Source organism: Salvelinus alpinus, chromosome 30, assembly GCF_045679555.1.
Source record: "Salvelinus alpinus chromosome 30, SLU_Salpinus.1, whole genome shotgun sequence".
Taxonomy (NCBI): domain Eukaryota; kingdom Metazoa; phylum Chordata; class Actinopteri; order Salmoniformes; family Salmonidae; genus Salvelinus; species Salvelinus alpinus.
The window spans coordinates 5,542,040-5,569,539 of NC_092115.1; the positions used below are offsets into that span (position 1 = coordinate 5,542,040).

At 46.2% G+C, this 27,500-nt stretch overlaps 1 protein-coding gene across 1 annotated transcript in view; it reads right to left on the reverse strand.

Annotated features, from left to right (window-relative positions):
- LOC139560627 (receptor-type tyrosine-protein phosphatase mu-like) overlaps positions 1–27,500 on the reverse strand; it is a 774,972-nt gene that overhangs the window by 23,712 nt on the left and 723,760 nt on the right. Inside the window, exons 26-28 of the mRNA XM_071377563.1 lie at positions 15,630–15,746; positions 14,387–14,541; positions 13,321–13,456 (exon numbers count right to left, since the gene is read on the reverse strand). Coding sequence (XP_071233664.1) covers positions 13,321–13,456; positions 14,387–14,541; positions 15,630–15,746 — 408 coding nt within the window. The remainder of the gene's footprint in view (positions 1–13,320; positions 13,457–14,386; positions 14,542–15,629; positions 15,747–27,500) is intronic.

Genomic DNA, 27,500 nt, shown 5'->3' on the forward strand with positions numbered 1-27,500 from the left:
TTCAACACAAGGCCTCATCTTCCCTGACTGACTGGTTTTACTACAGTGTGTCTGGTTCAACACGAGGCCTCATCATTCCCTGACTGACTGGTTTTACTACAGTGTGTCTGGTTCAACACGAGGCCTCATCATTCCCTGACTGACTGGTTTTACTACAGTGTGTCTGGTTCCACACGAGGCCTCATCTTCCCTGACTGATGGTTTAACTACAGTGTGTCTGGTTCCACACAAGGCCTCATCATTCCCTGACTGATTGGTTTTACTACAGTGTGTCTGGTTCAACACGAGGCCTCATCATTCCCTGACTGACTGGTTTTACTACAGTGTGTCTGGTTCAACACGAGGCCTCATCATTCCCTGACTGACTGGTTTTACTACAGTGTGTCTGGTTCCACACAAGGCCTCATCATTCCCTGACTGACTGGTTTTACTACAGTGTGTCTGGTTCAACACGAGGCCTCATCATTCCCTGACTGACTGGTTTTACTACAGTGTGTCTGGTTCAACATTTACCAGCATCACATCCAATAGAATATTAGTATATTTGTCACATGCGTCGAATATAACGGGTGTAGACTTTTCAGTGAAATGCTCGCTTACGGGCAACTTTCCCTCAACAAAAAAATTGGGACAAATTTCAGGTTTGCTGAGAACAAACTAACTTCAAACGCATTTACTGTGAACATTGAGGCTGTACCTGCAATTTTTAAACTGAATTTTATCCCTTTCTTTTTATACCCAATTTCGTGGTATCCAAATTGATAGTAACAGTCTTGTCTCATCGTTGCAACTCCCCTACGGTACTCGGGAGAGGCGAAGGTCGAGATCCGTGCGTCCTCCGAAACACGACCCAACAGAGCTGCACTTGACACAATGCCCGCTTAATCCGGAAGACAGCTTGAACCAACGTGTCGGAGGAAACACCGTGCACCAGCTACGCAAGCAGCTTAGAGGGAACATCGCTTACGAGCCTTTAACTAACGATGAAGAGTCAATTAAACTATAATACAAAAGAAAATAGCAACACAAGGAATAAAATACACAAGTGTGGAGCTATATACAGGGAGTACCAGTACCAGATCAATGTGGAGCTATATACAGGGAGTACCAATACCAGATCAATATGGAGCTATATACAGGGAGTACCAGTACCAGATCAATGTGGAGCTATATACAGGGAGTACCAATACCAGATCAATATGGAGCTATATACAGGAAGTACCAGTACCAGATCAATGTGGAGCTATATACAGGAAGTACCAATACCAGATCAATGTGGAGCTATATACAGGGAGTACCAGTACCAGATCAATGTGGCGCTATATACAGGAAGTACCAGATCAATGTGGAGCTATATACAGGGAGTACCAGATCAATGTGGAGCTATATACAGGGAGTACCAGATCAATATGGAGCTATATACAGGGAGTACCAGTACCAGATCAATGTGGAGCTATATACAGGAAGTACCAGATCACTGTGGAGCTATATACAGGGAGTACCAGATCAATGTGGAGCTATATACAGGGAGTACCAGATCAATGTGGAGCTATATACAGGGAGTACCAGATCAATGTGGAGCTATATACAGGGAGTACCAGTACCAGATCAATGTGGAGCTATATACAGGAAGTACCAGATCAATATGGAGCTATATACAGGGAGTACCAGATCAATGTGGAGCTATATACAGGGAGTACCAGATCAATGTGGAGCTATATACAGGGAGTACCAGATCAATGTGGAGCTGTATACAGGGAGTACCAGATCAATGTGGAGCTATATACAGGGAGTACCAGATCAATGTGGAGCTATATACAGGGAGTACCAGTACCAGATCAATGTGGAGCTATATACAGGGAGTACCAGATCAATGTGGAGCTATATACAGGGAGTACCAGGTCAATGTGGAGCTATATACAGGGAGTACCAGATCAATGTGGAGCTATATACAGGGAGTACCAGATCAATGTGGAGCTATATACAGGGAGTACCAGATCAATGTGGAGCTATATACAGGGAGTACCAGATCAATGTGGAGCTATATACAGGGAGTACCAGTACCAGATCAATGTGGAGCTATATACAGGGAGTACCAGATCAATGTGGAGCTATATACAGGGAGTACCAGATCAATGTGGAGCTATATACAGGGAGTACCAGTACCAGATCAATGTGGAGCTATATACAGGGAGTACCAGTACCAGATCAATGTGGAGCTATATACAGGGAGTACCAATACCGGATCAATGTGGAGCTATATACAGGAAGTACCAGTACCAGATCAATGTGGAGCTATATACAGGGAGTACCAGATCAATGTGGAGCTATATACAGGGAGTACCAGATCAATGTGGAGCTATATACAGGAAGTACCAGTACCAGATCAATGTGGAGCTATATACAGGAAGTACCAGTACCAGATCAATGTGGAGCTATATACAGGAAGTACCAGTACCAGATCAATGTGGAGCTATATACAGGGAGTACCAGATCAATGTGGAGCTATATACAGGGAGTACCAGTACTAGATCAATGTGGAGCTATATACAGGAAGTACCAATACCAGATCAATGTGGAGCTATATACAGGAAGTACCAGTACCAGATCAATGTAGAGCTACATACAGGGAGTACCAGATCAATGTGGAGCTATATACAGGGAGTACCAGTACCAGATCAATGTGGAGCTATATACAGGAAGTACCAGTACCAGATCAATGTGGAGCTATATACAGGGAGTACCAGATCAATGTGGAGCTATATACAGGGAGTACCAGTACTAGATCAATGTGGAGCTATATACAGGAAGTACCAATATCAGATCAATGTGGAGCTATATACAGGAAGTACCAGATCAATGTGGAGCTATATACAGGGAGTACCAGATCAATGTGGAGCTATATACAGGGAGTACCAGTACCAGATCAATGTGGAGCTATATACAGGAAGTACCAATACCAGATCAATGTGGAGCTATATACAGGGAGTACCAGATCAATGTGGAGCTATATACAGGGAGTACCAGATCAATGTGGAGCTATATACAGGGAGTACCAGTACCAGATCAATGTGGAGCTATATACAGGAAGTACCAATACCAGATCAATGTGGAGCTATATACAGGGAGTACAAGTACTAGATCAATGTGGAGCTATATACAGGAAGTACCAATACCAGATCAATGTGGAGCTATATACAGGGAGTACCAGATCAATGTGGAGCTATATACAGGGAGTACAAGTACTAGATCAATGTGGAGCTATATACAGGAAGTACCAATACCAGATCAATGTGGAGCTACAGTGAGGGAAAAAAGTATTTGATCCCCTGCTGATTTTGTTCGTTTGCCCACTGACATTGAAATGATCAGTCTGTAATTTTAATGGTAGGTTTATTTGAACAGTGAGAGACAGAATATCAACAAAAAAATCCAGAAAAACGCATGTCAAAAATTTTATAAATTGATTTGCATTTTAATGAGGGAAATAAGTATTTGACCCCTCTGCAAAACATGACTTAGTACTTGGTGGCAAAACCCTTGTTGGCTATCACAGAGGTCAGACGTTTCTTGTAGTTGGCCACCAGGTTTGCACACATCTCAGGAGGGATTTTGTCCCACTCCTCTTTGCAGATCTTCTTCAAGTCATTAAGGTTTCGAGGCTGACGTTTGGCAACTCGAACCTTCAGCTCCCTCCACAGATTTTCTATGGGATTAAGGTCTGGAGACTGGCTAGGCCACTCCAGGACCTTAATGTGCTTTTTCTTGAGCCACTCCTTTGTTGCCTTGGCCGTGTGTTTTGGGTCATTGTCATGCTGGAATACCCATCCACGACCCATTTTCAATACCCTGGCTGAGGGAAGGAGGTTTTCACCCAAGATTTGACGGCACATGGCCCCGTCCATCGTCCCTTTGATGCGGTGAAGTTGTCCTGTCCCCTTAGCAGAAAAACACCCCCAAAGCATAATGTTTCCACCTCCATGTTTGACGGTGGGGATGGTTTCTTGGGGTCATAGGCAGCATTCCTCCTCCTCCAAACACGGCAAGTTGAGTTGATGCCAAAGAACTCAATTTTGGTCTCGTCTGACCACAACACGTTCACCCAGTTGTCCTCTGAATCATTCAGATGTTCATTGGCAAACTTCAGACGGGCATGTATATGTGCTTTCTTGAGCAGGGGACCTTGCGGGCGCTGCAGGATTTCAGTCCTTCACGGCGTAGTGTGTTACCAATTGTTTTCTTGGTGACTATGGTCCCAGCTGCCTTGAGATCATTGACAAGATCCTCCTGTGTAGTTCTGGGCTGATTCCTCACCATTCGCATGATCATTGCAACTCCATGAGGTGAGATCTTGCATGGAGCCCTAGGCCAAGGGAGTTTGACAATTATTTTGTGTTTCTTCCATTTGCGAATAATCGCACCAACTGTTGTCACCTTCTCACCAAGCTGCTTGGCAATGGTCTTGTAGCCCATTCCAGCCTTGTGTAGATCTACAATCTTGTCCCTGACATCCTTGGAGAGCTCTTTGGTCTTGGCCATGGTGGAGAGTTTGGAATCTGATTGATTGATTGCTTCTGTGGACAGGTGTCTTTTATACAGGTAAGAAACTGAGATTAGTAGCACTCCCTTTAAGAGTGTGCTCCTAATCTCAGCTCGTTACCTGTATGAAAGACACCTGGGAGCCAGAAATCTTTCTGATTGAGAGGGGGTCAAATACTTATTTCCCTCATTAAAATGCAAATCAATTTATAACATTTTTGACATGCGTTTTTCTGGATATTTTTGTTGTTATTCTGTCTCTCACTGTTCAAATAAACCTACCATTAAAATTATAGACTGATAATTTCTTTGTCAGTAGGCAAACGTACAAAATCAGCAGGGGATCAAATACTTTTTTCCCTCACTGTATATACAGGGAGTACCAGATCAATGTGGAGCTATATACAGGGAGTACCAGATCAATGTGGAGCTATAAACAGGGAGTACCAGTACCAGATCAATGTGGAGCTATATACAGGGAGTACCAGTACCAGATCAATGTGGAGCTATATACAGGGAGTACCAGATCAATGTGGAGCTATATACAGGAAGTACCAGTACCAGATCAATGTGGAGCTATATACAGGGAGTACCAATACCAGATCAATGTGGAGCTATATACAGGGAGTACCAGTACCAGATCAATGTGGAGCTATATACAGGGAGTACCAGATCAATGTGGAGCTATATACAGGAAGTACCAGTACCAGATCAATGTGGAGCTATATACAGGGAGTACCAGTACCAGATCAATGTGGAGCTATATACAGGGAGTACCAGTTCAATATGGAGCTATATACAGGGAGTACCAGTACCAGATCAATGTGGAGCTATATACAGGGAGAGTAGAAAAGTGTGTGTTTATGTGTATTTGTGTTATGTCTGTATGTGTGTTGTGTGTGGATATTTAGTGTATGTGAATGTGTGTGGGTTTTGTCTGAGAGGATGTTACAGCCTTATTCTAAAAATGATACAATATTTTTTCCCTTATAAATATACACACAATACCCCATAATGACAAAGCGAAAACCGTTTATTTTTTATTTTTTAGCAAATTTATAAAAAAATTAACTGAAATACCTTATTTACATAAGTATTCAGACCCTTTGCTATGAGACTCTAAATTGAGCTCAGGTGCATCCTGTTTCCATTGATCATCCTTGAGATGTTTCTACAACTTGATTGGAGTTCACCTGTGGTAAGTTCAATTGATTTGGCATGATTTGGAAAGGCACACACCTGTCTATATAAGGTCCCACAGTTGGCAGTGCATGTCAGAGCAAAAAAAAAAGCCATGAGGTCGAAAGAATTGTCCGTAGAGCTCAGACAGGACTGTGTCGAGGCACAGATCTGGGGAAGGGTACCAAAACATTTCTGCAGCATTGAAGGTCCCCAAGAACACAGTGGCCTCCATAATTCTTAAATTGAAGAAGTTTAGAACCACCAAGCCGGTCACCTGGCCAAACTGAGCATTTGGGGGAAAGGGGCCTTGGTCAGGGAGGTGACCAAGAACCTGATGGTCAGGTTCTCCAGAGTTCCTCTGTGGAGAAGGGAGAACCTTCCAGAAGGACAACCATCTCTGCAGCACTCCATCAATCAGGCCTTTATGGTAGAGTGGCCAGACGGAAGCCACTCCTCAGTAAAAGGCATAAGACATTCCGCTTAGAGTTTGCCAAAAGGCACCTAAAGTCTCTCAGACCATGAGAAACAAGATTCTCTGGTCTGATGAAACCAATATTCAACTCTTTGGCCTGAATGCCAAGCGTCACGTCTGGAGGAAACCTGGCACCATCCCTACGGTGAAGCATGGTGGTGGCAGCATCATGCTGTGGGGATGTTTTTCAGCGACAGGAACTGGGAGACTAGTCAGGATCGAAGGAAAGATGAATGGAGCAAAGTACAGAGAGAACCTTGATGAAAACCTGCTTCAGAGTGCTCAGGACCTCAGACTGGGGCGAAGATTGACCTTCCAGCAGGACAACAACCCTAAGCACACAGCCAAGACACCGCAGGAGTGGCTTCGGGGCAAGTCTCTGAATGTCCTTGAGTGGCCCAGCCAGAGCCTGGACTCGAACATCTCTGGAGAGACCTAAAAATAGCGGTTCAGCGACACTCCCCATCCAACCTGACAGAGTTTGAGAGGATCTGCAGAGAATAATGGGAGAAACTCCCAAACACTGGTGTGCCAAGCTTGTAGCGTCATAAACAAGAAGACTCAAGGCTGTAATCACTGCCAAAGGTGCTTCAACATAGTACTGAGTAGTCCACTAAATGTGGATGAGGGCATGCTCAGCCCCTCCGTTTCCTGCTGTCCACAATCAGCTCCTTTATCTTGCTGACATTGAGGGAGAGGTTGTTGTCCTGGCACCACACTGCCAGGTCACTGACCTCCTCCCTATAGGCTGTCTCATCATCGTCGGTGATTAGGCCTACCACCGTCGTATCGTCAGCAAAACCTAATGATGGTGTTGGAGCCGTGCCCGGCCACGCAGTCGTGGGTGAACAGGGAGTACAGGAGGGGACTGAGGACACACCCCTGAGTTGAGGATCAGCGTGGCAGATGTGTTGTTGCCTACCCTCACCACCTGGTGTCGGCAGATGGAAGGGTTCAGTCCCAGGGTCCCCAGCTTGGTGATGAGCTTGGAGGGGACTATGGTGTAGAACGCTAAGCTGTAGTCAATGAACAGCATTCTCACATAGTTTCCTCTCTTGTCCAGGTGGGAGAGGACAGTGTGAAGTGCAATTGAGATTGCGTCGTCTGTGGATCTGTTGGGACGGTATGCGAATTGTAGTGGGTCCAGGGTGTCTGGGATGATGGGGTTGATGTGTGTCATGAGAGAGAGAGAGAGAGAGAGAGAGAGAGAGAGAGAGAGAGAGAGAGAGAGAGAGAGAGAGAACACCCAGTCTCTTTTCACAGCTGCTGAAGCTGGAGACAGGCTGGCAGAAGTTAGACAATAAGAGAATAATAAAATATTTTTACTGGCTTGTAAACGAGCAGGTTTAGCTCAACGATGAGGGTGGGTGACATCATCCAGGGAGAGCTCATGGCTGCTGCCAGCTTTATGCCAGGCTGGCGTTGTGTAGCGTTGTGTAGCGTTAGGTTTGCTACTGAAGGACTGAACAGGGAGTCATCCCATAGTGGAGCTGAATGCATCATTTCACCCTAATTCCTTTTAAATCACAGGCGTCATCGGATTTAACGGGTAAATGTTTCAGAGATGACGACGTGCCGATCGGGACTTCAGCAACTGGAGAACAAATGACTGACGGACAAACACTCCTCCAGCTCACCGACCTTCACAGAGTGTGTGGGTGTGTGGAGGGGGGATTCGGGTGTGGGGTGTGCGTGTTTATCCCTCGCAGGTGTTTTAGTTCTTTGGCACGGGTCCGGTTTCCATGGAAACTTAGACTTCTGACTGTTTTTTTTTTTTAAGCAATGCCTCTTTCCTACAACGGCCGAAGTTGTATCCTGTTTTTTCCCAGAACACCCCACTGAGAGAAGGTTCACTAAGTGTGTCGTTGAGGCGTACTGTTGATTCTGACAGGATGGAAAGAAAGGGAGCGCTGCTCTCAGATCAGTTTTCTACATTCAAATCTGACCTTTAACATGAGAATTATTTCACACAACTGATAATGGATCAGTTTTCTACATTCAAATCTGACCTTTAACATGAGAATTATTTCACACAACTGACAATGGATCATTTTTCTACATTCAAATCTGACCTTTAACCTGAGAATTATTTCACACAACTGACAATGGATCAGTTTTCTACATTCAAATCTGACCTTTAACATGGGAAATGATTTCCCAATACTGACGGATCAGCTCCTAGAGAGATATTACCAATCACGGTTGCAAATATTGAGGTGGCTTATTCTGATGCTTATGCCCTATAATAACGCACAGTAACTGAAAGGTTGCTGGATCGAATCCCTGAGCTGATAAGGGAAAAAAAATAAAATCTGTCATTCTGCTTGTGAACAAGGCAGTTAACCCACTGTTCCCCGGTAGGCCGTCATTGTAAAAAAGAATTTGTTCTTAACTGACTTGCAGAGTTAAATAAATAAGAACATGTTAGTTAGGTTGAACATCATGAAATACACTGAGTGCACAAAACATTAGGAACATCTTCGTAAAATATTAAATTGCACCACCTTTCACCCTCAGAACATGGACTCTACAAGGTGTCGAAATCGTTCCACAGGGATGCTGGCCCATGTTGACTCCAATGCTTCCCATACATTACCTGGTTGTCCTTTGGGTGGTGAACCATTCTTGATACACACGGGAAACTGTTGAGCGTGTAAAAAACCCCCCAGCAGTGTTGCAGTTCTTGACAAACTCAAACTGGTTGGCCAACTACCAAAGGCACGTAAATCTTTCGTCTTAACCCCATTCACCCTCCACATACACAATCCATGTCTCAAGGCATAAAAATCCTTCACCTACATTGATTGAAGGGGATTTAAAAAGTGACATCAATAAGGAATCACTTGGCTTCACCTGGTCAGTCTAAGGCATAGAAAGAGACAACATAGAACTGCATTGATTGAAATAGGCCTATAAAAAATAAATGATGCAGTCATCTCAGTTTTCATTTTAAGTGTCTTTTTATACGTCTCCCCTTGTTTGTAACATTTTGCAAAGACATTTGTAACTTTGTATTTTGTAGTCAACTTTGTTTCCGATGTTTTCAGAGGTCACAGAGAGACAGATAAACATTTTGATTTCTATGTTTAGCGGAGATCTTGTGCGTATAAAGTGACGCGGGAGGGCAAAAAAAACAAACATCTAAAGACTCAATTAGCTGTTCTAGAGATGTCTGAGGCGTCAGAATACAAGCATTTTACACGTTAGTCGTTTCGCAGACGATTTTATCCAGCGCGACTTACAGTAGTGAGCGTGTACATTTTCTGGTCCCCCGCGTGGGAGTCGAACCCACAACCCTGAACTACAAGTGCAACGTTAACAACTATGTTTTTTTGGGAAACAGCTCGTAGATTTAACAATGTTCCTACAAAAAACCTAATGATGCTTTTGGGAAACCGGGCCCAGGTTGCTTTTGGGAAACCGGGCCCAGGCTGCTTTTGGGAAACCGGGCCCAGGGTGCTTTTGGGAAACCGGGCCCAGGGTGCTTTTGGGAAACCGGGTCCTGGTGTGTCTTTGGAAATTCATGTGTGCAATAAACAATTTGTTTTGTTGTTGTTGTTGTTGACATATTAGTGCAACTGAACTTCAGGTAAAGTTAAAATACCTGTCTTAGAATCATTAGTGATGTTTAGTCACCATGTCCCCCCCACCATGTCTACGGAACCGTAAATACCTGTCTTAGAATCATTAGTGATGTTTAGTCACCATGTCCCCCCCACCATGTCTACGGAACCGTAAATACCTGTCTTAGAATCATTAGTGATGTTTAGTCACCATGTCCCCCCCACCATGTCTACGGAACCGTAAATACCTGTCTTAGAATCATTAGTGATGTTTAGTCACCATGTCCCCCCCCCCCATGTCTACGGAACCGTAAATACCTGTCTTAGAATCATTAGTGATGTTTAGTCACCATGTCCCCCCCACCATGTCTACGGAACCGTAAATACCTGTCTTAGAATCATTAGTGATGTTTAGTCACCATGTCCCCCCCCCCATGTCTACGGAACCGTAAATACCTGTCTTAGAATCATTAGTGATGTTTAGTCACCATGTCCCCCCCACCATGTCTACGGAACCGTAAATACCTGTCTTAGAATCATTAGTGATGTTTAGTCACCATGTCTCCCCCACCATGTCTACGGAACCGTAAATACCTGTCTTAGAATCATTAGTGATGTTTAGTCACCATGTCCCCCCCACCATGTCTACGGAACCGTAAATACCTGTCTTAGAATCATTAGTGATGTTTAGTCACCATGTCCCCCCCACCATGTCTACGGAACCGTAAATACCTGTCTTAGAATCATTAGTGATGTTTAGTCACCATGTCCCCCCCACCATGTCTACGGAACCGTAAATACCTGTCTTAGAATCATTAGTGATGTTTAGTCACCATGTCCCCCCCCCCCCATGTCTACGGAACCGTAAATACCTGTCTTAGAATCATTAGTGATGTTTAGTCACCATGTCCCCCCCCCCCATGTCTACGGAACCGTAAATACCTGTCTTAGAATCATTAGTGATGTTTAGTCACCATGTCTCCCCCCCCCCATGTCTACGGAACCGTAAATACCTGTCTTAGAATCATTAGTGATGTTTAGTCACCATGTCCCCCCCCCCCCCATGTCTACGGAACCGTAAATACCTGTCTTAGAATCATTAGTGATGTTTAGTCACCATGTCCCCCCCCCCCATGTCTACGGAACCGTAAATACCTGTCTTAGAATCATTAGTGATGTTTAGTCACCATGTCCCCCCCCCCCCATGTCTACGGAACCGTAAATACCTGTCTTAGAATCATTAGTGATGTTTAGTCACCATGTCTCCCCCACCATGTCTACGGAACCGTAAGGTCAAAAGGTCAGAATAGAACACTCAGGCTAACCACTTGGTGATTCTAAACACCAATAGAACCCTGTTGTTCCTTAACCGATGACATCATCGCGTGTCGTGTCATTGACCTTAGAGTGTCACAGGGATTGGTACAAAAGTGACAGCGGGAGCGTTCATCTCAAAAAATGTCACTTCACAACTGGTTTACATCAAGCCTGAAGTCATGGCTGTCTACTTGGCTGGCTGGCTGGCTGGCTGGTTGGGTGGGTGGCTGGCTGGCTGGCTGGGTGGCTGGGTGGGTGGGTGGGTGGCTGGGTGGCTGGTTGGGTGGGTGGGTGGGGGGGTGGGTGGCTGGCTGGCTGGGTGGGTGGGTGGGTGGGGGGGTGGCTGGCTGGGTGGGTGGCTGGCTAGCTGGTTGGGTGGGTGGGTGGGTGGGTGGCTGGCTGGGTGGCTGGCTGGCTGGCTGGCTGGCTGGGTGGGTGGGTGGCTGGCTGGGTGGGTGGGTGGCTGGCTAGCTGGTTGGGTGGGTGGGTGGGTGGGCGGGTGGGTGGCTGGCTGGGTGGCTGGGTGGGTGGCTGGCTGGCTGGGTGGGTGGCTGGCTAGCTGGTTGGGTGGGTGGGTGGGTGGGTGGGTGGGCGGGTGGGTGGCTGGCTGGGTGGGTGGGTGGGGGGGTGGGTGGCTGGCTGGCTGGGTGGCTGGGTGGGTGGGTGGGTGGGTGGCTGGCTGGGTGGGTGGCTGGCTAGCTGGTTGGGTGGGTGGGTGGGTGGGTGGGTGGGTGGCTGGCTGGCTGGGTGGCTGGCTGGCTGGCTGGCTGGGTGGGTGGGTGGGTGGGTGGTTGGCTGGCTGGCTGGGTGGGTGGCTGGCTGGCTGGCTGGCTGGCTGGCTGGGTGGCTGGCTGGCTGGCTGGCTGGCTGGCTGGCTGGCTGGGTGGGTGGGTGGGTGGCTGGCTGGCTGGGTGGGTGGGTGGGTGGGTGGGTGGGTGGCTGGCTGGCTGGCTGGCTGGGTGGGTGGGTGGGTGGGTGGCTGGCTGGCTGGGTGGCTGGGTGGGTGGGTGGGTGGCTGGCTAGCTGGTTGGGTGGGTGGGTGGGTGGGTGGGTGGGTGGGTGGCTGGCTGGGTGGGTGGCTGGCTAGCTGGTTGGGTGGGTGGGTGGGTGGGTGGGTGGGTGGGTGGGTGGCTGGCTGGCTGGCTGGGTGGGTGGCTGGCTAGCTGGTTGGGTGGGTGGGTGGGTGGGTGGCTGGCTGGCTGGCTGGCTGGCTGGCTGGGTGGGTGGCTGGCTAGCTGGTTGGGTGGGTGGGTGGGTGGGTGGGTGGGTGGGTGGGTGGGTGGGTGGGTGGGTGGGTGGCTGGCTGGGTGGGTGGGTGGCTGGAGGGGGGTGGATGTTGTGGGGTTATGGGGTTGAGTGATCTGGATTAGAGTGAGCTTGTCCTCCTTCTCAGTGTCTTTAAGGAGAACAAGAGATAGTATTTGTTATTGAGAGCGTTAGCCTCAATGTAATGCACATTTTAGTTTTTGGTGTAAAATAGGTGATGGTGTTTTATATGACTTTATATCCTTCTGAACCCATGTCGGTTGTGGATGAGGTGAGTTTCCACCATTCCTACTGAACATCTGGGCTGGGGATTGAACCAGTGACTTCGTTATCACAGGTGCCATAACAGACTGGGCGTCTTGACAGTGATAATCGTACACCTACCTATAGTCCTGAGAGGCTACATTGTGAAACACCTTGAACAACTTAGACATCACTATAGAAATCCATTATTATGATGATAATGTAGAACACGGTGTGTCCCACAGCAGAACTGTCTGTCTGTCTGTCTGTCTGTCTGTCTGTCTGTCTGTCTGTCTGTCTGTCTGTCTGTCTGTCTGTCTGTCTGTACTGCTGTCTGTCTGTCTGTCTGTCTGTCTGTCTGTCTGTCTGTCTGTCTGTCTGTCTGTCTGTCTGTCTGTCTGTCTGTCTGTCTGTCTGTCTGTCTGTCTGTCTGTACTGCTGTCTGTCTGTCTGTCTGTCTGTCTGTCAGTACTGCTGTCTGTCTGTCTGTCTGTCTGTCTGTCTGTCTGTCTGTCTGTCTGTCTGTCTGTCTGTCTGTCTGTCTGTCTGTCTGTCTGTCTGTCTGTCTGTCTGTCTGTCTGTCTGTCTGTCTGTCTGTACTGCTGTCTGTCTGTCTGTACTGCTGTCTGTCTGTCTGTCAGTACTGCTGTCTGTCTGTCTGTCTGTACTGCTGTCTGTCTGTCTGTCAGTACTGTACCTCTGTCTGTACTGCTGTCTGTCTGTCTGTCAGTACTGTACCTCTGTCTGCACCATGTTGACCCTCCTGGAGCGCAGCTCTCTGACGCAGTTATAGATGTCCACCACGCCCTCTCTCTCTGCCATGTCCAGCATGATGTCAATCACTATGAAACAGCCTGTTCGGCCCGCCCCCGCACTAGAGGCAGAGAGAAAGGGAGAGAGAGAGAGAGAGAAAGGGTGGAGTGGGGTAGGAGGGATAGAGAGAGAGAGCGAGTGATGGAAAGCGAGAGAGAGAGAGAGAGAGCAAGCAGGGGAAAAGAGGTAGCAGGGAGGGAGAGAGACAAAGAGGGAGAGGGGGAAGACAGTAGGAGGGAGGAAAAGAGAGAGGTAGATGGCCGTCTTGAGGTAAAATCTCATTGACATCAATGAATGGTTTTATATGAAAAACCCATCTCCAGTTAGGATTGGGCCCAGAGAAGAAGCAGAGACATTGAGAGATAAAGACAGAGATATGACAGAGAGGAGACAGAGAGGAGACAGAGAGAAGATAGAGAGAAGATAGAGAAGAGACAGACAGAAGATAGAGAGGAGACAGAGAGGAGACAGAGAGAAGACAGAGAGGAGACAGAGAGGAGACAGAGAGGAGACAGAGAGGAGATAGAGAGAAGATAGAGAAGAGACAGACAGAAGATAGAGAGGAGATAGAGAGGAGACAGAGAGGAGACAGAGAGGAGACAGAGAGAAGACAGAGAGGAGACAGAGAGGAGACAGAGAGGAGATAGAGAGAAGATAGAGAAGAGACAGACAGAAGATAGAGAGGAGATAGAGAGGAGACAGAGAGGAGACAGAGAGGAGACAGAGAGAAGACAGAGAGGAGACAGAGAGAAGATAGAGAAAAGATAGCGAGGAGATAGAGAGGAGACAGAAGACAGAGACAGAGACAAGATAGAGAGGAGACAGAGAGGAGACAGAGAGGAGACAGAGAGGAGACAGAGAGGAGACAGAGAGGAGACAGAGAGAAGATAGAGAAAAGATAGCGAGGAGATAGAGAGGAGACAGAAGACAGAGACAGAGACAAGATAGAGAGGAGACAGAGAGGAGACAGAGTCCCTCCAGACATTCCCACCTGCAGTGGATGACCATGGGTCCAGCGATGGTGAGTGTCTTGGCCTTCACCCTACGTACGAAGCCCAGGAGGCCGGTAGCGTGGTAGGGCACCCCGTGGTCCGGCCACCCTGTGAAGTGGAACTGACGGATCTCCCGGATCTCATGGGCTCCTCTCTGGAGGAGGGAGGAAACAACATACAGTCAAATACACTGGACTTCAATCAACTTCTGAACTTCTGTTCCTTAGAGAACCGGCGCTGTGCAACCCAGCCAGCATTGTGTTCGATTAGCATCAGTATCTTCACCCAGCTCTCTCTATTCTGTTAACATGGCCTGTCTCCCTCTAGTCCTGTGTGTTCAACAGGACACCGTTGTCCACAGAGAGAGGTATTCAAACAACATCATCCCCACTAGCATATTAAATGCATGTCCAATACATAGCTGTATTCTACATAGTAATGGTAGTGGTGGATATGGGAACAGAGCTGTAGTAATGTAATTATTGTATGTAGTAGCAGTTTCACATTCTTCACAGTCTGTGTGTGTGTGTGTGTGTGTGTGTGTGTGTGTGTGTGTGTGTGTGTGTGTGTGTGTGTGTGTGTGTGTGTGTGTGTGTGTGTGTGTGTGTGTGTGTGTGTGTGTGTGTGTGTGTGTGTGTGTGTGTGTGTGAGAGTGTGTGTGTGGGTGTGTGAGAGTGAGTATGTGTGTGTGTGTGTGTGTATGTGTGAGAGTGTGTGTGTGGGTGTGTGAGAGTGTGTGAGAGAGTGTGTGTGTGTGTGTGAGAGTGTGTGAGGGTGTGTGAGAGTGAGTATGTGTGTGTGTGTGTGTATGTGTGAGAGTGTATGTGTCACGCCCTGGCCATAGAGAGGCTTTTATTCTCTATTTTGGTTAGGCCAGGGGGTGATTAGGGTGGGCATTCTAGTTTCTTTATTTCTATGTTTTCTATTTCTTTGTGTTTGGCCTGGTATGGTTCTCAATCAGAGGCAGCTGTCTATCGTTGTCTCTGATTGGGGATCATACTTAGACAGCCTTTTTTCCACCGTTAGTTTGTGGGATCTTGTTTTTGTGTAGCTGCCTGTGAGCAGCCCAGAACATCACGTTTAGTTTGTGCTTGTTTGTTTTGTTTGGTGAGTTTCAATTTATTAAAATATGTGGAACTCTACGCACGCTGCGCCTTGGTCCACTCATTTCAACGATCGTGACAGTATGCGTGTGTGCGAAAGTGTGAAAGTGTGTAATGTATTAGTAGTAGCCAGTCTCACCTTCTCGACAGCGAAGGTCCGTATGACGTACTCTGACAGTAGCTGCGTCTCTATGAGCGTCACCTTGATGTCTCTGTAGATCTCTGTGTCGTCCGGCCAGTACTTACAGCACTTCACCTGCTTGACAGAAACACACCACGGTAACATAACACACACCACCATGGTATCATGACACACAACACCACGGTAACATAACACACAACACCATGGTATCATGACACACAACACCATGGTAACACAAGTGACATCTCACATTTCTCTCTCTTCAAATTCCATTTCTACACATCCCTCTCTCAAGTCAAAATGAGGTTCAGTCCATATTACTTTGGGTCTAAGGTCTAAGAGTAGCTGCAAATGGAAATCAGATTTATTGACGGGCCAGCTAATTCTCACATCATCGTTTTTTCATTCACACATCGACAGAAAATATCCCTAGAGGAGGTAAGATACTCTTAGAATTACAACTTGAAACAGTTTAAACTGTTTATAACAACATGACAGTAAAGAACTCCAACCTGAGACTGTTTATAACTGTTTATAACATGACAGTAAAGAACTCCAACCTGAGACTGTTATAACAACATGACAGTAAAGAACTCCAACCTGAGACTGTTATAACAACATGACAGTAAAGAACTCCAACCTGAGACTGTTATAACAACATGACAGTAAAGAACTCCAACCTGAGACTGTTATAACAACATGACAGTAAAGAACTCCAACCTGAGACTGTTATAACAACATGACAGTAAAGAACTCCAACCTGAGACTGTTTATAACAACATGACAGTAAAGAACTCCAACCTGAGATGGTTATAACAACATGACAGTAAAGAACTCCAACCTGAGACTGTTTATAACTGTTTATAACATGACAGTAAAGAACTCCAACCTGAGACTGTTTATAACAACATGACAGTAAAGAACTCCAACCTGAGACTGTTTATAACAACATGACAGTAAAGAACTCCAACCTGAGACTGTTATAACAACATGACAGTAAAGAACTCCAACCTGAGACTGTTATAACAACATGACAGTAAAGAACTCCAACCTGAGACTGTTATAACAACATGACAGTAAAGAACTCCAACCTGAGACTGTTATAACAACATGACAGTAAAGAACTCCAACCTGAGACTGTTATAACAACATGACAGTAAAGAACTCCAACCTGAGACTGTTATAACAACATGACAGTAAAGAACTCCAACCTGAGACTGTTATAACAACATGACAGTAAAGAACTCCAACCTGAGACTGTTATAACAATATGACAGTAAAGAACTCCAACCTGAGACTGTTATAACAACATGACAGTAAAGAACTCCAACCTGAGACTGTTATAACAACATGACAGTAAAGAACTCCAACCTGAGACTGTTATAACAACATGACAGTAAAGAACTCCAACCTGAGACTGTTATAACTGTTTATAACAACATGACAGTAAAGAACTCCAACCTGAGACTGTTATAACTGTTTATAACAACAAAGAACTCCAACCTGAGACTGTTATAACTGTTTATAACAACATGACAGTAAAGAACTCCAACCTGAGACTGTTATAACTGTTTATAACAACATGACAGTAAAGAACTCCAACCTGAGACTGTTGAAACACCATGGCTTTCTGTGGCCGAGCAGACGAACACAAGCCTAAGATCACCATGCGCAATGCCAAGCGTTAGCTGGAATGGTGTCAAGCTCGCCACCATTGGACTCTGGAGAAGTGGAAACGCGTTCTCTGGAGTGATGAATCACGCTTCACCAACTGGCATCCTGACGGAAGAATCTAGGTTTGGTGGATGTCAGGAGAACGCTACCTGCGAGGATCTACTTCCAGAGATACATCAGGCACTGTAACGTACTCTGTTTCACGGAATCATGGACTCTCCAGATATACTGTCCCCGTCCATACAGCCAGCTGGGTTCTCAGTACATAACTCAGACAGGAATAAAGAACTCTCCGGGAAGAAGAGAGGAGGTGGTGTATGTTTTATGATTAACTACTCATGGTGAGATTGTGATAACGTACATAAACTCAAGTCATTATGTTCACCCGACCTAGAATACCTCACAATCAAATGCCGACCGAATTACCTCCCAAGATAATTTTCTTTGGTTATAGTCACAGCCGTGTATATTCCCCCTCAAGCCGATACCACGACGGCCCCCATGGAACATCACTCGACTTTGTGCAAACTGGAAACCGGAATATCCTGAGGCTGCATTTATTGTAGCTGGGGACTTTAACAAAGCAAACATGAGGAAAACGCTACCGCAATTCTATCAACACATTGGCTGTAGTACTCAGACTTCATCAACACTCGACCATTGTTACTCTCCCTTCCGTGATGGCTAAAAGGCCCTTCCCCACCCTCCCTTCGGAGATCACAACTCCATTCTGCTCCTCCCTTCCTATACGCAGAAACTCAAACAGGAAGTACCCGTGCTAAGGTCTATACAACACTGGTCTGACCAATCGGAGTCCATGCTTCGAGATTGTTTTGATCACGCAGACTGGGATATGTTCCGGGTAGTCTCTGAGAATAACACTGACACGGTGACTGAGTTCATCAGGAAGTGTATAAGGGATGTTGTTCCCACTGTGACTATTAAAACCTACCCAAACCAGAAACCGTGGATAGGTGGCAGCATTTGCGCAAAACAGAAAGCGCAATCCATCGCATTTAACCAGGGCAAGGTGACTGGGAATATGGTTGAATACAAACAGTGCAGTTATACCCTCCGTAAGACAATCAAACAGGCAAAACTTCAGGACAGAGACAAAATGGAGTCGTAATTCAACGGCTCAGATACGAGACGTATGTGACAGGGACGCCAGACAATCACAGATTACAAAGGGAAAACCAGCCACGACGTCTTGCTCCCGGACAAGCTAAACACTTTCTTCGTCCGCTTTAAGGATAACACAGTCCGAGGAGCCTCTCGTTCTCCGTGGCCGACGTAAGTAAGACGTTTATGAGTGTTAACCGGCATCACTTGCCGCGTCCTCAGAGCAATGCGCAGACCAGCTGACTGGAGTGTTTACAGACATATTCAATCTCTCGCTATCCTAGTCTGCTGTCCTCAACATGTCAACCATTGTTCCTGTATCCAAGAAAGCAAAGGTAACTGAACTAAATGACTCCTGCTCGTAGCACTCACCTCTGTCATCATGAAGTGCTTTGAGAGGCTAGTTAAGGATCATATACCCTCTACCTTAAATGACACCCTAGACCCACTTCAATTTGCATACCACTCCAATAGATCCATAGACGATGCAATTACCATCGCACTGCAAACTGCCCTATCCCATCTGGACAAGAGGAATACCTACGTCAGAATGCTGTTCATTGACTACAGCTCAGCATTCAACACCATAGTACAGTCCAAACTCATCATTAAGCTCGGGGCCCTGGGTCTGAACCCCACCCTGTGCAACTGGGTCCTGGACTTCCTGACGGGCCGCCCCCAGGTGGTGAAGGTAGGAAACAACACCTCCACTATGCTGATCCTCAACAAAAGGGGCACTACAAGGGTATGTGCTCAGTGAACTTAGTCAATGTCACTAGCCAGATACCACCCCTGCACCTTAGAGGCTGCTGCCCCATGTACATAGACATGGAATCACTGGTCACTTTAATAATGGAACACTGGTCACTTTAATAATGGAACACTGGTCACTTTAATAATGGAACACTGGTCACTTTAATAATGGAACACTGGTCACTTTAATAATGGAACACTGGTCCCTTTAATAATGGAACATTGGTCACTTTAATTTAATTTAATTTAATTTTTTTATTTCACCTTTATTTAACCAGGTAGGCTAGTTGAGAACAAGTTCTCATTTGCAACTGCGACCTGGCCAAGATAAAGCATAGCAGTGTGAACAGACAACACAGAGTTACACATGGAGTAAACAATAAACAAGTCAATAACATGGTAGAAAAGAAAAAAAGAGAATCTATATACAATGTGTGCAAAAGGCATGAGGTAGGCAATGAATCGAATAATTACAATTTAGCAGATTAACACTGGAGTGATAAATCATCAGATGATCATGTGCAAGAAGAGATACTGGTGTGCAAAAGAGCAGAAAAGTAAATAAATAAAAGCAGTATGGGGGGTGAGGTAGGTAAATTGGGTGGGTAGTTTACAGATGGACTATGTACAGCTGCAGCGATCGGTTAGCTGCTCGGATAGCAGATTTTTAAAGTTGTTGAGGGAGATAAAAGTCTCCAACTTCAGAGATTTTTGCAATTCGTTCCAGTCGCAGGCAGCAGAGAACTGGAAGGAAAGGCGTCCAAATGAGGTTTTGGCTTTAGGGATGATCAGTGAGATACACCTGCTGGAGCGCGTGCTGCGGATGGGTGTAGCCATCGTGACCAGTGAACTGAGATAAGGCGGCACTTTACCTAGCATAGCCTTGTAGATGACCTGGAGCCAGTGGGTCTGACGACGAACATGTAGCGAGGGCCAGCCGACTAGGGCATACAGGTCGCAGTGGTGGGTTGTATAAGGTGCTTTAGTAACAAAACGAATGGCACTGTGATAAACTGCATCCAGTTTGCTGAGTAGAGTATTGGAAGCTATTTTGTAGATGACATCGCCGAAGTCGAGGATCGGTAGGATAGTCAGTTTTACTAGGGTAAGTTTGGCGGCGTGAGTGAAGGAGGCTTTGTTGCGGAATAGAAAGCCGATTCTTGATTTGATTTTGGATTGGAGATGTTTGATATGAGTCTGGAAGGAGAGTTTGCAGTCTAGCCAGACACCTAGGTACTTATAGATGTCCACATATTCTAGGTCGGAACCGTCCAGGGTCCAGGGTTAATAATGGAACACTGGTCACTTTAATAATGGAACACTGGTCACTTTAATAATGGAACACTGGTCACTTTAACAATGGAACACTGGTCACTTTAATAATGGAACACTGGTCACTTTAATAATGGAACACTGGTCACTTTAATAATCGAACATTGGTCCCTTTAATAATGGAACACTGGTCCCTTTAATAATGGAACACTGGTCACTTTAATAATGGAACACTAGTCCCTTTAATAATGGAACACTGGTCACTTTAATAATGGAACACTGGTCACTTTAATAATGGAACACTAGTCCCTTTAATAATGGAACACTGGTCACTTTAATAATGGAACACTGGTCACTATAATCATGGAACACTGGTCCCTTTAATAATGGAACACTGGTCCCTTTAATAATGGAACACTGGTCACTTTAATAATGGAACACTGGTCCCTTTAATAATGGAACACTGGTCACTTTAATAATGGAACCCTGGTCACTTTAATAATGGAACACTGGTCCTGTTTATAATGGAACACTGGTCGTTTTAATAATGGAACACTGGTCCCTTTAATAATGGAACATTGGTCACTATAATAATGGAACACTGGTCCCTTTAATAATGGAACACTGGTCACTTTAATAATGGAACATTGGTCACTATAATAATGGAACACTGGTCCCTTTAATAATGGAACACTGGTCCCTTTAATAATGGAACACTGGTCACTTTAATAATGGAACACTGGTCACTTTAATAATGGAACACTGGTCCTGTTTATAATGGAACACTGGTCGTTTTAATAATGGAACACTGGTCATTTTAATAATGGAACACTGGTCACTTTAATAAGGGAACACTGGTCACTTTAATAATGGAACACTGGACACCTTAATAATGGAACACTGGTCCCTTTAATAATGGAACACTGGTCCCTTTAATAATGGAACACTGGTCACTTTAATAATGGAACACTAGTCCCTTTAATAATGGAACACTGGTCCCTTTAATAATGGAACACTGGTCACTTTAATAATGGAACACTAGTCCCTTCAATAATGGAACACTGGTCACTTTAATAATGGAACACTGGTCACTTTAATAATGGAACACTGGTCCCTTTAATAATGGAACACTGGTCACTTTAATAATGGAACACTGGTCATTTTAATAATGGAACACTGGTCCCTTTAATAATGGAATACTGGTCACTTTAATAATGGAACACGGGTCACTTTAATAATGGAACACTAGTCACTTTAATAATGGAACACTGGTCCCTTTAATAATGGAACACTGGTCACTTTAATAATGGAACACTGGTCACTTTAATAATGGAACACTAGTCCCTTTAATCATGGAACACTGCTCATTTTAATAATGGAACACTGGACACTTTAATAATGTTTACATACTGTTTTACTCATTTCATATGTATATACTGTATTCTAGTCAAGTCCATCCTATTCAACTATTGCTGTATATATACACAATTCTATCATTCATATTCTTCAGATATACTACATATTCTATCCACTTCCTGTTCATTATGTTTATAACGTCTATACATTCCATCACGTACATATATTTATACTCCGGACTCCGCCATCCTGATATTTTACATTTAGATTTGTGTTTATTGTTGTGTATTGTTAGATACTACTGCACTGATGGATTTAGGAACACATGCATTTCACTACAACTCGCAATAACATTTGCTAAATATGTGTATGTGAACAATAAATTGTTATTTAGAGGTGGAATAATGGTCTGGGGCTGTTTTTCATGGTTCAGGCTAGGTCACTTCGTTCCAGTGAAGGGAAGTCTTAACGCTACAGCATATAATGACATTCTAGAAGATTCTGTGCTTCCAACTTTGTGACAACAGTTTGGAGAAGGCCCTTTCCTGTTTCAGCATGACAATGCCCCAGTGCACAAAGCGTGGTCCATACAGAAATGGTTTGTCAAGTTCGGTGTGGAAGAACTTGACTGGTCTGAACAGAGCCCTGACCTCAACCCCATCGAACACCTTTGGGATGAATTGGAATGCCGACTGCGAGCCAGGCCTAATCGCCCAACATCAGTGCCCGACCTCACTAATGCGCTCGTGGCTGAATGGAAGCAAATCCCAGCAGCAATGTTCCAACATCTGGTGGAAAGCCTTCCCAGAAGAGTGGAGGCTGTTATAGCAGCAAAGGGGGTGACCATCTCCATATTAATGCCCATGATTTTTGGAATGAGATGTTCGACAAGCATGTGTCCACATATTTTTGGTCATGTAGTATTTATCAACTATTTTCAATCCCATTTCCTGATTATATGATCCACCTTCATGTCTCTCATAACGGGATAAAAAAATGAAAACTTTTGTAAATTAAACACCATTTTGCAAAGATAATGGAAATCCAATAAAGATAATAAGGACATGTAATAATCATATACTGTTTATTAAGGTAGATTTCCCTGTAGAGAGCTATACGAACCCCACTGGAAGGACCAATTAGACTCACACACACACACACAAACAACCACACACACTCGGTATCATCAGAGTGCAACATTGCCTGAGCAGAAAGAGGGGACATCGAAGGATGAAACAGAAACACGGAGGTATTATTTTAGAAAGGTCATTTTGATGGGGAATAAATGTATCATCAGAGTGCATGATGGGGAATAAATGCGACACCCACAAAAAAACACAGAAAAAAACGCAGCAAACCAGATTTAATTTCCTCAATCTGAAGTGTATGCAGCCATTAGAGCTAAAATGAGATTGGAGTATCGAGTAACACTCTGGGGTGTGAAAGACAGAAAGAAAGAGAGATACAGACAGAGAGAGAGAGAGAGAGAGAGCGAGAGCGAGCGAGAGAGAGCGAGAGCGAGCGAGAGAGTGAGAGAGAGAGAGCGAGAGAGCGAGAGAGAGAGACAGAGAGAGAGAGAGAGCGAGAGCGAGAGAGCGAGCGAGAGAGCGAGCGAGAGGGCGAGAGAGCGAGAGAGTGAGAGAGAGAGAGAGAGAGCGAGAGAGACGGCGAGAGAGAGAGAGAGAGAGAGAGAGAGAGAGAGAGAGAGAGAGAGAGAGAGAGCGAGAGAGCGAGAGAGAGAGAGAGAGAGAGAGAGAGAGAGAGAGAGAGAGAGAGAGGGCGAGAAAGCGAGAGAGAGAGGGCGAGAGAGCGAGAGAGAGAGAGGGCGAGAGAGCGAGAGAGAGAGAGAGCGAGAGAGAGAGAGAGAGAGAGAGAGAGAGAGAGAGAGAGAGAGAGAGAGAGAGAGAGAGCGAGAGAGAGAGAGAGAGAGAGAGAGAGAGAGAGAGAGAGAGAGAGAGAGAGAGAGAGCGAGAGAGAGAGAGAGACTTTTGACTTTTTGTCTTTAACACTCACCCCCCCCTAAAAATAAAAAAACAAAAATATATCCTGTACTGCATACATGTACCATACTCACCTTTCCATCTACCACATGATACAAACCAACATCACCATACACAAAAAACAATACCCTCTCCTACAACCGTATATCCAAAACATCTTCCCCAGCAATACAGACAGCCCCCCCAACACACCATATCTCCTCAAACATCTCCACACATTTGATCAGTTTACAGAACTCAAACTCAACCCTAAGGCGCGCAGAGACCATCCCATTAAACAATAGTAAAGGGTCTGTTATCCCCCCACCTTTGACCCTGTTTCTCCTTGTTAGCCAAATAGCTAATTTTGCCTGAGCAAACAGAAAATTCAACAAAACACATTTTTCTTTCTCCTTACTCGAATACCTGTATCCCATTATAAACATCCCAACAGTAAAAACCACCCCCAACCTGTCACACAGACATTCCAACAGAGACATTAATGGCATTAACCTGGTGCACACAGAAAACACATGAATCACAGTTTCTCTCATAACACAGAAAGGACACCCCTGTCCGACTCCCGGATCAACCCGTGCCAACCAGCTGTTAGTGGCCAGGGCTCCATGAAGAACCCTCCACTGGAGGTCCCCTGACCTCTTTGGTACTGGGGGTTTGTAGAGCGCCCTCCATCTAAAACCCACCATACTCTCCGCCCCACATACCCCCTGCCACTGATGTGCCTTCACTCCTGTTAGACTTCTAATGTTCCTAACCTTAACGCAGAGGTTGTAGAGAGCTTTACCTCCCACCCCCTCAAATTCCCCCAGGCTCGGAGTGTTAAAATCTAACAAGTCCTCCAGACCCCCTTGCCAGTCTCCAGTCTCTGCCGTCACCTGCAGTGGCGGAAACATTGGTGGCCCCTCTCCCTTTGGCCTCTCAAACACCCCCCTTACCTGCTCAGACAGTGCCTCCTGGACCTCCTCCAGGAATCTCTCCAACAGTCTAAGAGACGTTATTCCTGTTTGTTGCGCCAAGACCTCCGGGGTTTTCCACCCCTCCTCTCCCAGCAGTCTCAGGTCACCTAGCCTTCGTAAACCCCCTGCCATCAGTTGCCTCTGCAGGGTGGCAGACTGAACCGATCTCAAAGGGATGGCTGGGTTGTGGAAAATAGGCTCCTCCCACACCCACTGCCCAGGCTACACACCCCCTTCTCGTATGGGCCTTAGCAGCTGCCAGGCCCTCAGCACCGCAGAGTAAAACTCTGAGAGACCTGCTGTACTCAGCCTCTCCAGCTTCATGAGGAACAGCTGCCGGTCCAACCCTAATCCACCAGCTCTCCTCAGCAGTGCGCATGCTGGTTCCCTCCAGCCAACATCGGTATGATACAGCAGTCTCTGCACCACCTTTAGCCGGAAAGCAGCCATCCTGCTCTCCAGTTCCACCAGGCCCTGTCCTCCTTCGTGGACGGTCATGTACAACACTGCTGCCTTCAGCCAGTGATGTCCCGACCAAAAGAAATCCACCAGCTTGCGTTGCAGGTCTGCAAGCAGACCGGCGGGGGGGTTGAGGACAGCCAGTTTATGCCACAAGGAAGATGTCACCAGGTTGTTAATTATCAGCACCCTCCCTCTATATGACACTTGGGATAGGAGCCACCTCCACCTGGCCAGTCTTGACACCACTGCCTGTGACAGCCCCTCCCAGTTCTTCCTGACCCACCTCTCCGAGCCCAGGTACACCCCCAACACTTTAAGCCCTTCACAACCCCACTGCAAACCCCCTGGAAGCAGAGGAGGAGCCCTATCCCCCCATGCCCCACATAACAGAGCTTTGCTCTTTCCCCAGTTTACCTTAGCTGATGAAGCTCCCTCGTACACCTTCAGACTGGTCTCTAGTTCCTGCATATCTTGCCCATCCCTGACCATCACAGAGACATCATCTGCGTATGCTGAGACTGCTATTCCTGTCACCACACCCATGCCTGTCCAGCACACTCCCTGCAGTCTCCTGCGTAGCAGTCCTAAAAAAGGCTCAATGGCTAGTGTGTATAGCTGCCCAGATAGAGGGCATCCTTGTCTAATGCCCCGTCTCACCCAGACTGGCCTACTGAGCCCCCCTCCCACCTTAACCATACATGACACCCCAGCATACAACAGCTTCACACAGGTCACAAAACTCTTCCCAAACCCAAACACAGACATCACATTAAACAGATACTCATGATCCACTCTATCAAAAGCCTTCTCTTGATCTAAAGAGACCAGTCCAAAGTTCACATTAGAACCTCTCGACAAGTCCAACATGTCCCTAATCAAGAACAAGTTGTCCGTGATTGAGCGTCCCGGTACACAATATGTCTGGTCCTTGTGTATTATAGAGTCCAGATGGGACTTCAGTCTGTTAGAGAGGACCTTGGCAAAAATCTTGTAGTCCGCACAGAGTAATGCAACAGGCCTCCAGTTCTTAAGTTCACACAAGTCCCCTTTTTTGGGCAGGAGAGTCAGAGCCGCCCGACGGCAGCTCATCGGCAACTCTCCTACCCCGATGCATTCACGCAAGACGCAAAAGAAGTCCTGTCCAATTATTCCCCAGAATTTTTTGTAAAACTCCACTGGGAGTCCATCGACCCCCGGTGCACGACCGGGGGACATCTGGGTTACGGCCTCTGCCAGTTCATGTGACAACAGAGGAATGTCCATTTCATCCCTCTGTGCCCGAGAGAGCTTAGGGAGTCCTGCGAACAAGACCTGAGCACACATAGGATCACACATTTCTGCCCTATACAATTCAGTATAAAACTCCACAGTCCGCTCCCGCATCTCCCCCACCACAGAGGTCACCCGCCCATCAGACATCCGTAGACAATGCATACCCTTGGCTTCACTGCTCTGTCTTTCCAAACCAAAGAAGAAGGAGCTGGGAGCATCCATCTCCTTGAGCATGGAGAACCTAGCTCTTACAAGTGCTCCCTTTGCTTTAACCTGGAAAAAACTGCCCAGGTCCCTACGTAATTCGGCTAAATTAGCCTGGAGGCCTACATTGCCTTGCCCCACCATCTCTACCTCCATCTCACTAATACACCGCTCTAGTTCCCCCAATACTCTCCTAGCCTCTGATGATGAGAGAGCTGTGTACTGTTGACAGAAAAGCCGAATCTGCACTTTCCCCACATCCCACCATTGACTCAGAGACTCATACTCCTCTCTTCGCTGCCCCCACCTTTCCCAAAAGGTCTGGAAAACTGAGCAAAAAGTGGCATCTTGTAAGAGGTTTACATTGAACTTCCAATAAGATGCCTGCCGGGGCCCTGGTGAAATAGACAGCCGAGCCATGGTTATGTGATGGTCCGAAAACCCCACTGGGAGAATGGTAGCGCCCAGCAGCCTATTGCTCTGATTCCTAGATATGTAAAAACGATCAAGTCGGGCTGCACTCACCCTAGCCCCAAAAACCTTCACCCATGTATACTGTCTTGTGTTTGGATGTTTAGTTCTCCAAACATCCACTAGGTCAAACTGATTAATGATGTCCCCTAACACTCCCACTGACACTGAATGAGGCTCTTCCCCATTTCTGTCTTTTGTAAAATCCATTGTACAGTTCCAGTCACCTCCGATCACCAGCGTCTCCTCAGGCGCTACCTGTGAGAGTTCCTGTCTAAGACTCCCAAATAGAACCCCTCTTTCTCTCCCTGTGTTAGGCGCATACA